Source organism: Eupeodes corollae, chromosome 2, assembly GCF_945859685.1.
Source record: "Eupeodes corollae chromosome 2, idEupCoro1.1, whole genome shotgun sequence".
NCBI classification, from domain to species: domain Eukaryota; kingdom Metazoa; phylum Arthropoda; class Insecta; order Diptera; family Syrphidae; genus Eupeodes; species Eupeodes corollae.
Genome location: NC_079148.1, coordinates 54,128,344 through 54,142,844, shown reverse-complemented (window position 1 = coordinate 54,142,844; position 14,501 = coordinate 54,128,344). Strand labels below are relative to the sequence as shown.

At 29.2% G+C, this 14,501-nt stretch overlaps 1 protein-coding gene across 1 annotated transcript in view; it reads right to left on the bottom strand.

Moving 5' to 3' along the window:
• Positions 1–8,879, bottom strand: part of LOC129947542 (uncharacterized) — a 42,938-nt gene extending 34,059 nt beyond the window's left edge. Inside the window, exon 1 of the mRNA XM_056058139.1 lies at positions 7,783–8,879. Within this exon, the coding sequence (XP_055914114.1) occupies positions 7,783–7,894 (112 nt within the window). The 5' untranslated portion in view covers positions 7,895–8,879. The remainder of the gene's footprint in view (positions 1–7,782) is intronic.
• Positions 8,880–14,501: the final 5,622 nt, after the last annotated feature.

Below are 14,501 nucleotides of genomic sequence, written 5' to 3'. Positions count from 1 at the left end.
GCTGAAATTAAGATCTTATGTTAAAATGTTTGAAGTTTAACCACCTATTGAATTAATTTGCATTTTCAAAATTCCCGCTATTTAGTGGAAAAATATGAATATTCACTTCAGTTTTATATGTTTAAAAATTTTAAAATGAAAAACAGAGTTTAATTTTTCCATCGGTAAAGAATTTAAACAGGAATGTCATTTAAACACTTCGTACAATTCCATATATGTACATATAATACAAGTTTTCATAACTTGACGAAAATACCCTTGCATAAATCATTAGACTTCAAAAAGATGCGACCGCTCTTGAAGAATTGATAACAACTCTTAACTTGTTCACAAAAATCTTACCGCTGGCAATAATAAATTGTTAACAAACACAAAATTGTTTTGTCATCACACATTTTCGTATACTGGCTTCAAATTGATATAGTAGGTATTTTGCGAAGGCGGTCATTAGATATATTATGAAGGTATCTCAAAATTAGTCTGACATAAGATGGACATCGGAGATAACATTTGATTTGAAAGAAATTTATTTCAATGATTGCAAAATGTCAAGAGGTTAATTATGAATCAATTATGAACCTAATTTATTATTCAAACTTTCACTTGTAAAATATGTTTATATGAGATTTAGTTTAAATTAAAAATGTCAAAAACAATATGTATGTACATTTCTACACACGAAGATATTTGATTTATCAAGTGAATGGTAAGTTTTATTGTTTAATTTCTTATTTTCAACTTATTTTGGGGTTAATAAAATCAATATTCAGATCATTTCACTGTAATATTTTGAAACAGGATTTATTTTGGAAAAAAAATTGACAATGATTGATTGAAGAACAAAGTGATTATTTTGAGATTGTTAATTACATATTTATGGATGTATCTATATAATAATTAAATCAAAAGTTAATGAGTAATCCTGAAATTGTTAAAACAAAAACAAACTTAATTAAAGACTGTGAGAAAATAATGTGACCTTAATAATTATTTTTTGGACTAAAGTTTCTTAACCTATAACAAGCATAAGTATATTACATTAGAAAATGATTATATGACTGAACAAATTTAAAAAAAAGTCTTAAATGAAAGGCGAACTTAGGTCAATTAGGATGAAGTCAGTGTTGCCGGAGAACAAAAATTGAAACAAGAGTTCGTAGTGTCGTACTAATAAAAATTCAAAAAATGAATCATGCATCTAGATATAATAACATTAGAAAAATATCAGCTTAAATTAAAGATTTCCAAGAATTTTGTTAACTATTAAAAGGCAAGACTGATTGCCAGTGTCACTTTTAATGATTTAAAATATTTTGCTTTTGTTTTTGTACTTTACATAGTGTAAAAAATAACAGTGTTTTTTATAAAATAAAGTAATCTTGGAATCACTATACTAAGTGATAAAATTCTAACTTAAATTAAGCGTTCCATTTGATTTTATTTGTCTGAGCACAGAATTAGTTCTTATGAGTGTGACTTTTAACCATGAATATCCAAAGTCGATCAAATATTTACGTTACGACAAATTCTGGGGCCATTTCTATTTTGAACTCGTTTATTTGTGAAGGTGTGTGTAATACACTGCTCTATAAGGTTTGAAAATAACTTAATCCATCCTTCTAATGTCAAAAACGGTTTAGAAAACTTGACGCGCTGTCATTTCTGTGATTTCTCTTACATTGTCCTGTAATAAATATAGAGTTGAGCTCACACTCAAGCACAAGTGACACACTCTTTCAAAAATCTGTTTAATTACTCGCAAATGCTGATGACATTGACATAATCATAAGAATAATAGGGTTGGCGCAGTGTCAATGGGAATTTTGTGAGTATTGAGATAGAGGCGTCAAGACCTACAACACCAAAGTCTTGTTTAACTGGGATCTACTAGGAAAGCAAAACACAATAACAGCTCTAAGATAATAGAAGAATTATTCTTGCTAACCGTTGTTTCTTTGAGATATGTAAGGAATTGAGTAGTAAAGCCTATAAGGCCTTCATCAACTACGTCCTGATGCCAACTACTATACGGTGCCAAGTTTAATGATAGAACATTCTGTAATGCGTATGACCCCTAATTATGATTTCAATGATCTCAAGGCTGAGCTCGAGAAAACTTATTTGGTAATTTTGGTCAAACACTTAACTTCTAAAGATTTTGTAACATTTTTTTGAAGTCCATTACTGTATCCTCTTTCTTGGCTAACAACGAGGTAAAGTAAAGTATGGCCAATAAATTTTTTGCAAACCAAGAATAGAGAATACAATATCTTCTAATTAATACCAATAATAGACTCATCATAATACCAATTTTTATTGTAACAGAATTCTATGTTACCTTTTTAAAACTGTTTCAAGGTATATATATATCTTAAGTTTTGTAAACTTAAGCAGTTGATTTGGTAATTATTCAAACAAAATAAATGTTATGAAACGCTGTTCCAATGCACAAGAGTCAAGTTGTTTAAACGCTAATAAATGTTGTACATCAAATAAGTATGATAAAACGCATGTTTACAAACAGTTCTTAAGCTTAAGCCTATATTCTTATATTAGAGAGGGATGTACAAGAAAAAATTATATAAATGAGGATTAAAAAAAAAGAAACTATGGCCTAAAATCTTACTAATATTCTTAAATTAAGTCTCTACACAGAAAGCTTAAATAAAAAGGAAGCCAATTTACTTTTCTGAAGAAAGTCCGAAAACAGCGGTAGTTTCAAGTCATAAAAAAATTCAATTTTTATTTCCTATTAAAATCATACACAGATAAATAAGTTATAAACTTAAGTACGATCATAAGTAGTTAATAATTATATCTCCTTTGCAAAACAAGTATCTTGTTGAATTATTACCAAAAGCCCAGCCCATTTAACTACACCATGACTCATTTTAGCCTAAAGTGCTATACCGCAAACTTAAACAAACCTACCTAACCTATACGGTTACTATTTTAAACCTTAGCGACAGACATAAATGGTAATCAAAACCAATAAATGCATTTTCAAGCCGCAATGGTCGCACAGAGATACTCGTACTTATTAAATCTGCACGTTTTGTATGGTCACGTTGAGGAGCACGTGGATATGATCATTCTTCCAAATACCAAAGACAATTCATGTCACGTTGACGCAAGGTGAAGGTAAAATATCATAAACACTTCTTTTTCAATTGATTTCGATTGTACGCGTGGCCTCAACAAATCAGTCAATTTTTTTCCTACCAAAATAAAAAAATCATTAAATTTATCGCTAATGTAATTTGTTAATTGAATCCACAAATTATAAGATTACCACACTAGTTGCCTGTGACTGTCTTATATTTCGTATTGCATGGAAATCAGTTAGTGTGAAATATCTTCAAGAATTATTACGTTGTCGTCGGATTCAGGCTGCGTGAGCTTTAATTGCAAGTCAAGAATCAGACAACTGAGACTGACTGTTCTTTGCCATGCAAAAGGTGTGATCTTACAACTTGTACCTTATACGAGGGTGTACCATACCATGTTCCTACACACAATATATACCCCATTTTACACTTGACTTGCTTTGTTGTTGAAGACAATGGGTCTGGGAAAACAAGATACATGGCAATAGGGTTGGGCTCAGCTGCTTTAGGTTTCTTATAATTGACAGCATCTTGTGTGAAGAATTAATGTGATTTCCTACTTTTATTCAGTCACTTGGGCATGCGCAACGAACAATGCATTATTCAAAGACTACGGCGGCAAGGCAGCTCGGCGGCAAAGTGCGGGTGTCATTATGATGTCATAACGTGTAAATTCATTCACTAAGTCATTAAGTTACTTGGCCAATTGCACACGCATCTGACTTTTGTATGTAAAGGAAACAACAACAACAACAACTTTCTAAAAAAACACAAAATAAAAAAAAATGACTCTGTCTAAAACAATGGGTTACTGATTTTTTAAAGGTGCTAGATAGTTATTCCAAAATCTTGTATTGTTAAGTTTATACTCTGCAATTTTTTGTATCTAATTTTTTTTTTGAGCTAGCCTATGTTTTGATTACAGAAGATCATTATTATTTCTGCGAGCGCGAGAAATTCGTTGATGAAATATATGTGTGCAGGCTTAATTTGAATACAATTGTGGTTTTGAAATAATTTGTTACACGATTACACGGAATCATGTTTGGGGGCGAAAGTATGTTAAGGTATGGTAAAATATATGAAACCTTTCACTATTTTTTCTTTTTAATTTAACTTTTTTATTGATTAATAAATACGAACGTATAAAGGGTTTTCTTTTGATTAAGTAACAAAAGAATTTAACTTCCTGAAAAATACATTACCGAAGCTTATGACATGAAAGCTTGTAAACTGAATGTATAATTGTATACGGGTCATAAAACCAAAAAAAATCAGACCGTGAGAAATTGAAACAATATAAAATGTAATAGGAAATTAAAAACAGCCATATGGAATATGATTTAACTTTTATTAGTTTTGCTACCAACATTTCTTTCCATGCAAGAATATGCTGTGGTGGAGAAGTACCTACTCCTTGGATGCATTTGAAGCAATGATGAACTAAATTATGAACTAATTTAAGTGAAATGAAATCTTAAATATTTTAAAACTAAGATTTCTTTGTCCTAATGGACAACGTTAACTTTGAATTCAACAGTCAAAATTATGTACAGTAAAATCTTAATAATATTTGTTTTTGTTTTAATTGGTACAACTACTCCGAAAAGTCCTGAAGTTATATAGTGACATTATCAATATTGATTATTGTAGCTGAAGAGAATTTTTTTTTACAGTGTTTAACAGGCCACAAGAATGTCTTCTTCAAAATTTTAAATATATGTAGCTACCATTTTTAAGCAAATAATTGATATAGAAAATTGTTAAATCAATCAATATTCAGGAATTCAAAACCAATGTGCACTGACATCTCCTTTTAAACCCTCTCTCCTCTTCCTAGTGCTCACACTGTGCATCTGCATAATAAGGGTAGTAATACCCCTTGAGTGTGTGTTTATTCTAAAAAAAAAAAAAAAAAAAAAATCAATCGGGATAACTTTTCTAGTACCTACCTATGGACACATTTAGATAGAAAAATAATTTGAATAAAAAAGTTGGAATACACAGATATTGATCGTAGTATAGTACCAATGGCAACACTCATCTCGAACATATCAAGAAATAGGGTTTATGGTTTTCCAAACATTCTTCCAAATAGACAATATGCTTAAGAACTACTTACTGGATATACCCCTAATAGAAATATTTTATAAATTCTCAAAAGAAGTTTTTGTTTCATTATAATGTAATTGAAGTGTATAAGGATAAAAGACGCCCTTAAAAAAATAATAAAAGGGGCAAACCTTTGTTTCATTCAAGAAGAGTTTTCACTTAAACGAACCGCCTTTTAGTAAAAAATAATGTGTAAAAAATACACTGAAAATAATTTATGAAAATGATTTATGAGAGCAAACGTCATATTCGTAATGAAATTGTGGTGAAGGTGGAAAATAAAGTAGAGATTAAAGCGTTCAGTAAATTATGAAATTATGTGCGGTTCAGTTTATCTTTTAAGAGATTTTTATTTATGCAAAATGAAAACAAATAAACTGTAAATACGATGGTATCTGGAAAAGTTTTGATAGTGTTTGGTCGACAAATACTCGGGATGTTAAAAGTGTTTGATGTGATCGTTTTTTTATATTAATCAGTTTTCACTCAAGCGGGTCCTACTGTACAATAATTTAACGAGAACATTTGGCGCCATATTGATACAATATTTATTCGAAAAAATAGGTTTTATATTAAATAAAAAATGCGGTGCACTTAAATCCACACATAATATTGGTGAATTTAAAGAAAATAAAATTGTACATTTTTGGATAACCCAATTTGTTAATTTTAGAACTACGACACAAATTAATATTTATCTGTTTTCGAAGAGATTTGTAAGACATTAAACCAATTTAGTTTAATTATGGATAGTTTTTTTTTTTTAATTTTTCAAATTGAATTACAAAAAAAATCAATTTTTAACAACACATTTTTTAAAAATTAAACTAAGTTTAATGTTAGTATCTGGCTATTTCCTCAGCATATTTGATTCAAAAATTAATTTTTACAAATGTTTAAAAGCTTTTTACTTGCGAAATATAGGAACTATATGGCACGTTTTGCATTTGAAAGAGATTTCGAACTAGAGATTTTTAATCAAATATATCATTAAGATCGTAGAGAAGTCGAAAAAAGTGGGTCCCGCTATTCCGTCCATCTTTCTTTGCCCCCTACTGACCAAACCATTTAGTCGATTCAGTTCAAACTTGGGAATCAAGCTCTTAAGCAAATTCGAACTAAATGTGATTATTTTAAAGATCAAAAATTCACAAGTCCCATACAAATTTTTGCTCAAAAATTCGAAAATTGTAATTTTCTCAAAAACGAACCGATAGATTTTTATTAAATTTTCTTTATTTTTTTTAACTTGGTTTCTTTAAAAATAGAAATATTTTTGTATTCCTCTAGAAAAGAGCCCTTATTTTGTTTTCTCAAGAACTAATGAACCGATTTCAATAATTTGTATTCTTCAAAAGCTCTTATATTGTCTTAATAATATTTGATCATCCAACATTTCGTTTTTTAGGATTTTTAAAAACTATCAATATTTATTTTCAAATTTCGGTAATGTGAAAATAAGTCTTTATTTTTCTTGCAAGAACGAAATATAGCACGTATAAGCTCTTAATAATTTCTAAAAATATTTTGAAAAATTAAAAAAATTTGTATATCAAAATTCAAATAATATAAAAACAATGTAATGATTTTCGAAAAAAACAATAAATCAAGTTTTATTTTTTAGTACCATTTAAATTTTTAAAGACAAAGCTACATTTTTAAATGTAAAAATATTTTAACTTTTTGCAAACAGATTTCTTGGACCTATTTTTATTTTAATAAGTTTATATTTTGTGTAAAAAATATATCTATACATATATATTAGATTTTTTATATTTTCACCAAGAAAAATATTTTTCTTATTATAAAATCATTTTTATTAGTGAAATATTCAAACTGAAAAATGTTCTCTTGATTTCTTTTTATTGTAATAAATATTTAAATTGATTTTTGCTCATACCAATGCTTATGTCGTGATAAATGTTAAATTTCTATTCTCTAAAAAAAACACAAACTATTGAACGTTAAGTTAGTTTTAAAGGTTCTAAGATTCGGAATAGTGCAAAATTAATACAAATTATTTTATTTTGGATTAAAAAAGGAAATTATATATTTAATTATTACTATTTAGAATTTCTAAAAATTTAGGCTTTATATCGAAAACTATTGAACAATAAGTTTTTTAAGATTTTTTTTAGAATACGACGCTACTAAACAACATATTCTGAAAAATCATAAAACTGTGTACATCATTTCATGATTACCTTTGCATTTAAAAAAATTAATATTTAATTTATATTTTTTGAAAACAATGTTAAATGTTCCTATGCCTTGTTATATTTTTAGAAAAATTGTCTCATTTAAAGAATACTAGACAAAGTAACATTCTGTATTAGCTCCTTAAACTATGAATTAGTACGCAAGTCCACTGGTATAGAGTAATTTCAAAAATATTTGTAGGTATTTTTTGAAGATCACTTCTAGCGAAACAACAAAATTTATTCTCCAGAATAGCTCTGTATTGTTCACTTATTTCTAATCAGGCAAGGATATAATGAAAATGAAAATATGTCTAAAAGTAGTTACAATTCCCAGTCAATGTTTTTCAACTTATGTGACTTACCATTTTTTGCATCAGTCATTTTGCTAGACTCTGTTGCAGGTTTGGCATCGCTCCCATATATGCTCAAAGCAGCAACCAACAAGCAACCAGCTAATCCAAGTTTGGATACCATTTTTATTGAACTCGTATTTAACAATGATATGATTTTGTACAAATGTACAAAAAAGCCACAATAATCCCTTTTATAGCTTATATTAAAAAAAAATAAAAAAAAAACTTTCACAAAACCAATGCGAATATAAACATCCGGAAAAAAAGATCAATAGAAGTCATAATATGTTCATATGAGGGTACTCGGAAATTTATGCGATTTTTTATTCAAACATCAATCTATATAGATTCGTTTAAAATATTCAACTTTATTATTATTTCTATCTTTTGTTTCATTAAAACCAAAATCAAAACATCACATACATGTAAAAATGAAAAGAAAAAAACTAAAATATGGGGAAAACGAAAAATTTCACTTTCTTATAAAAATGCTTATGGCAATCATCAAAAAAACAAAAAAAAACGTAACAATAGAGATAATTATTATTTTTGTGGATATCTATTCGATGCACATTCGTTATATTTTCTATTCTTCTTGTTGTTGTTGCTTTTACATAAATTTATTTATTATTATTTTTCCTTTTTTATTTGAAAAAAAATCAGATTAATAAAGCACTCGAACGAATTACCCAACCAACGCAACAACAAACGGTCAAAACTATTAGTGCGTGAAATTCAATGGGAAATCGTGTGCACCATAAAAAGTTAACACCACCAAAAGGAGTAAACTACTAGTCTGGATATAGTCTCGTTAGTACTTTTAGTCCAAGCCCTCGAACAGTGGATGTAGATCAGACGAGTATTTCCGTTTTGTCGATTTATTTTGTATTAAAATTGCAATAGATGGTTTTGACTTTATTTTGTAAAGATATTTTTTTTACAGATTGAAAATTATTATTATTTGAAGTACAATAATTTGATTTGAATTCACGACGACGACCACCAATAATTTGACGACGACGAAAGCGGAAAAGTTCCCTTAGCACCTTTTTAGAGACACGTCCGTACCGTTCGAATGTCTAAGCCGTCTAACTGGCCAGGGAACTTTCTACAGTAGTTTTGATTTGCTTGAGAGTCAAATCGTTGTCGAGTCAAGATACCAATTGCCAATGCCAGTTTGAAAAATGAATCTTTATATTCATCAGAGAGAGAGGATGAATTTCGTCTGTTTTTTCATTTATTTTGAATAAACGTTTAAACGGAGAGAGGATTGGTATCTTTGAAGTTGTTCTCCCCATCATAAGTTCCAACTATGAGAGAGCCGGTTTTTGTAGAGCTTGTTATGCTTATAGCCAACTTTGAGTGTTGTGATATGAATGAAAATGAATAACAAATCAGCTGGTCACCCAACCGGTATCGGTAGTCATAGTAAGAAAACCTAACTGTACTCTTTGTATTTTGTATCTATTTATCTGTATTTATACTTTTTTTGTTTTGATTTTTAATCGCATCTATCTTATAGATGAGAATGACTATAATGCACGTGGTCAGTCTCTCTGGAGTTCGGAGTCTCAGTAAAGTCTCAGTCTCAGTAGATAATAACCAAGAGACTATAGGCATTGAATTAAAATCGTTTGTTTTGGCGTCAACTGAAAAAGATACAAACAAAATAGATACAAAATAAAAACACAAATAGAGTGCGGTCAATTTGCTTTTTCCATGGTTCAAATGACGTGTATAAACAATGTTTTGATACGTTTCAATGCGGTGTAATCGAGTGCAAATTTTGTTATGTTATTTTAATACATGTTGTACTTTAGGTAAGGTATGGAGTATGGTGTGGTGGTGTAAGAAAAAGTAGATCTTGCATTGGTTTTCACACACACTTATATGATTATTTTCGTTACTTATAGACCTGATTTTTTTTGACGTATTTTATAGATGAAGTTCTCATATTTTCCAACATTCATCTACCTTATATGTGCTTTATATTTACAGATATCTACAGTAAATGAGTCTGTTTTTATATTAAAGAAAAGTTAAAATGTTTGGTAATTTGTGCTTTAGAATGAAGTATTCTACGAGTATAAGGCTTATTATGTGGGAAGGTAAATGTATATTATTTAAGATATATTTTATAGTAGTACCCGTGGCATGATGGTTAGTGCATTGGACTGTCATGCCAGAGTTCGATCCCTGCCTATGCCATCTAAAGTATTTTCACGGGTACTGCCTCTTGCGAGGAATTGACAAATTCTCCAAGAGTAACTCTTGTCATGAAAAAACGCTTTCTCAAATAAGCTGTTCGAAATCGGCATATAAACAGTAGGTCCCCTCCATCCCTGACAACAGTACTCGCACACAGAAATGGTTGAGACTTGTAAGTCACTAGGCCCTGGTTCTTCATGGACTGTTGCGCCACCTTATTTATTTATTTATTTATTTATATTTTATAGTTATCAAAGGTTTTACCAACATTAGTTAATGTTTTCATTTTTCAAAAGAGACAAAATTGATAAGATGATTAAAGGTTTCATTTTTAGCGGAAGGATCAAAAATTGTTAGGGAAAAATTGTTTACTAATAAATAAAAGACATGGTTTTCCAAGAAGATTTAATTTGTTTTAATTTTAAGAAAAGAATTTTTATTTCATTGTAAAAAGAAATAAAGGTTGCAGCATCATCAATTCGTGCTCTTTATAACTTCAAACATTTTTCCTGGTTCCACAAATGTATATGGTTATAATAATAACACTGGAATAACCAAGTTTTATTTTTAACTTTGGTGTAAAATAAGTTTGATTTCAGTATTTGTTTTTGTTCTTGAAATTTTTAGCTGAAAACCTATTTTTACCAATTTTAGCACCATTTTAAAAGATTTTATAACGATTGGATTTTTCCAGAATATTATTTTAGACTGGCATTTGAAGACACAAAATTGTGCTGTTTGAGCAGTTTTTTATCAACTCAATTTGCTCAGTTATTTTGTGTCTTGATTAGCCGACATTAAGTTAAAAACGCAAATTTGCATAGAATAATATAATGTTGAAGTCCATTCCTTTATCAATTCTCGATATATTCGAATTGATCATTATACCAATTTTACGTAGTATTTTTTTTGTATTATTATTTTGTACAAAAAAAAAATTAGGTTTTTTTTAGATATGAACCAATGCAAAAAAGAATAAAAAAAAAGTATGATAAAATTAGTTTCAATGCAACATATTTATTTTTAGTCAAGATTTTCGAGGCAAATATAAATTTGTACCTGCTTTTTTTTATAATTATACTAATTTGTTGTAACTGGAGACTTCTAATTGGTCACCGAGCTAGATGGAGAAGCTTTTTTGATAAGGCCATAGTTCACAGAAGATCGTATTTTGTATCACGTTACATATTACAATTTAAAATTAAATGAAGAATGTTGGAGGTCAACCAAAGATTTCACTTTTGTATAAAATTGTTGCCGACCAATATTTTTCATATTGTAAAACAATTGTTTTAAGTCGTTATCTCTACTGGTTCTTGAGATAAGAAGAAGAAGGACAATTGTATCCTCAATGTAGTGACGAAAACATACGAACGTAAGTACACAAGCATACACAGATATCTCTTTAAAAATCTTTTATTTAAATTCTAAAGAAATGTCTGGAAATTTCAAGAAATTTTAAAATTTCCAATTCTACAAATTAGTTGGACTACAATAACTTTCTATGGATAGCTATAGCTAGCAAGGTTCAAAATGTTAACCGTTTTAGAAATTAATAAGGTTACAAAAACATCCCTAGTTATAAAAATAACCAATGCATACAAACTTATGAAATATTGCATTAGCTACTAAAATTGTGAAAATATACTAGATTATAAAAACAATATAGGTTATTAAAAGAAAAATAAGCTGAGTTATTAAAATAAAAATAACCTAGGTTATTAAAATAATTTTGGTTATAAAAATAACCTAGTAAAATAAAACTACACAGGTTAAAGGAATAACCATGGTTTTTATTTGAACGAGGTTTATTTTTATAATCTTTGCTATTTTTAAAACTTAGGTTATTTGACAATTTCGGAGAGAAGAAGACGAGACAACATTCTTTAAACCTCGTTATGTGGGAAACTACGTTTTTGGTTAACTCTTAATTGAGAACATATTAAAGCCCAATATTTCTAATTGTTCTATAACTTCAGTACAGAAATAAAATCATACAATTTAAACTCATAGTTTCTGGTACAACTAACATAGCTATAATGCTCCTCTTGAAATGTTAAATCGTTAGCAGCGATACACTGGCAAATCATTAAAATTTAAAATTTCAGATTTGACGATCTAAGACATTGATTCTTTATATAAGATCCGTGATCTAACGTTTTTTTTTCAACTAGTGCTTATTTGTGAATGGTTAAACTTAGCTCATGTCCGATTTGACAGATAATTAGTTTTATCCTTACGCTGAACGAATATGGTTGTGTATGTGCTTGAACGACGACGCTGGGAAATATTGCCTGGAATCTACTTAGAGAATATGCTGATTTTGCCAAAAAGATCATCTTTTTAGATGAAGCTCATTTTGATCTTGGCAGGTTTTGTAAACAACAATATTGTAGCATTCGGGGCACATAAAACCCGCACCCAAGCATTGAAAAGCCAAAATACCCAAAACGAGTCACTGTTTGGTGCGAATTTTGGTGCAGAGCAATTATTGGCCGTTACAGTCAATGGCGATCGTTCTCGGACTATGTTGAAGGAATTTTTGTGCACAAAAATTAAAGAGAATAATATTGGCGACATTGGGTTTCAACAGGACGGGGTGCTGTGCTACGTGCCACACAGCCGAAGCTACACTCGATATTTTGGGCGTATTTTCAAAAAAAAAGGAGTTATTCCGTAGACTCTTCAATTTGAGTGTTGCTATTGACAGGTGTTTCTTATGAATTTTAACCAGAAGTCGATGCTCTAACAAAAACAGACATAAACCTACAAAAATTAAAGTTAAACTTTAAAATATGCACTGTGGCGTATGCTTACTTTTTTAATTTGTTGTTATTCTGCACGCGAGGGTTAATGCAAAATTGGTGGGCAATTTACTTAAATAATATTTAACAATATTTGATTGTAAGAATAGAAACTATATATTTATTTTGAGGAAGGACATTGAAGCTTCCACTTAACGCCACAGCGATGGCATCGAAATCAATAAGCCTTTGTCTATTCGGGTTTTTTTCCAAGATCTGTCAATAAACATTCTCTTTCCAAGTGCAGAAGCCACATATTTTATATTCTCTTATATTCCTAAGACGTTAGCTTTAAATTAAATAACGTCTGCTAAAATTATCAACATGGACGTAATTATTTAAAAACTCCTTGATATATTTTCTACGTGCATGTAGATTTGTATAAAAGTAATGATTAAATACTATTCCATGTCGAAACTTTCTTTTTCAAGTAATCGTACTCCGATTAACTAGTTGTTAAGGAGTGATACGATTTCACTTAGATACCCCAAAAAAAAACTGTATAGATACACAAAAGACCGATGCATGCAACAGTATAGTTACATCTATTTAAGAGAGAGATCATTAATCATTATTTCTAGCGTCAGTTGGTCGATAAAATCTTGACAAATGAGAATGGATTAATCGTTGCAGATTATTACAGTTTGAATCTGGGCAATGATCGTACGCTTAACAGACACATTGCAGCGTAATGTGAGTTAATCCCAAAATCGGATTTTCTTAGTTAAGATCGTGAAATTTTTGCAATCGAAAAATTTTATGCAGCATAAGTGAACAACAATAGAGCAATTAATCGATTTCTGTTTTTTTTTTTCTTTTTGCATTAAAAGAATATTTATAAACTTAATCTAATGCAAACAACACTATGCATTGGTGTTGGTTGGTGTTTATAATCGATGTTGATGCCCAAAATTACTATTTTTTTGCGGCTTTTGATTTATCTCGGTCTCTCTTACATTGACCTCGATTGTTTATCGTAGCATTTATTGTATGGTAATTTTATAATTTCAAATGGTTTACCTGTGCAACATATAGCACATAATTTCTTATACACATAGCTTTGTACTTTATTGTGAAATGTACATTGAATGGTAATTAAAACAAGTATCTGATGTTTTTTTATTATTATTTTCCTTGGCATTGTAGGTACTTGTATTGTGGGGTAAGCCAACTAGCGTATATGGCTCTAACCATTCCTTAATTATTGAAATCAAATTATTTAAACATTATTTGTTTCGCTGATTGTTATTTTGGCCGAAATAAATCAACAAGCTCATTAATCAGAATTAAAAGAGGTTATGTTTTATTTATAGTGTTTTATTTATTAGACCACGTAATTTCAATAATCAGTTATAGATCAGAAAGCTGTAAAATCTTAACTATTCGTAACGCATATTAAGTTAAATACTTTGGCACATAACCCAAAGGTCATAAAGTTTTAATTTAACAAAATTTAATGTTAAGATTGTATTACCCTAGATTTGAGTTGTAAACACAATAGAGTACATTACATATAAAACAGAAAATTTAAATGCGTAATAAATAATAAAACATGAAAGCTTATACAGCAAAAGCTCGAGCTTGACCTAAACATAATATTGTAACGTTTTTAAACTAGATTCATATACAATTTTGCAAATAGTCTTTTTCCAACTTCCAAAAGGTGTCTGTCCCTTGTAAGGTGAATAATATTGTAAGTTTGAAAGTTTTTAAATT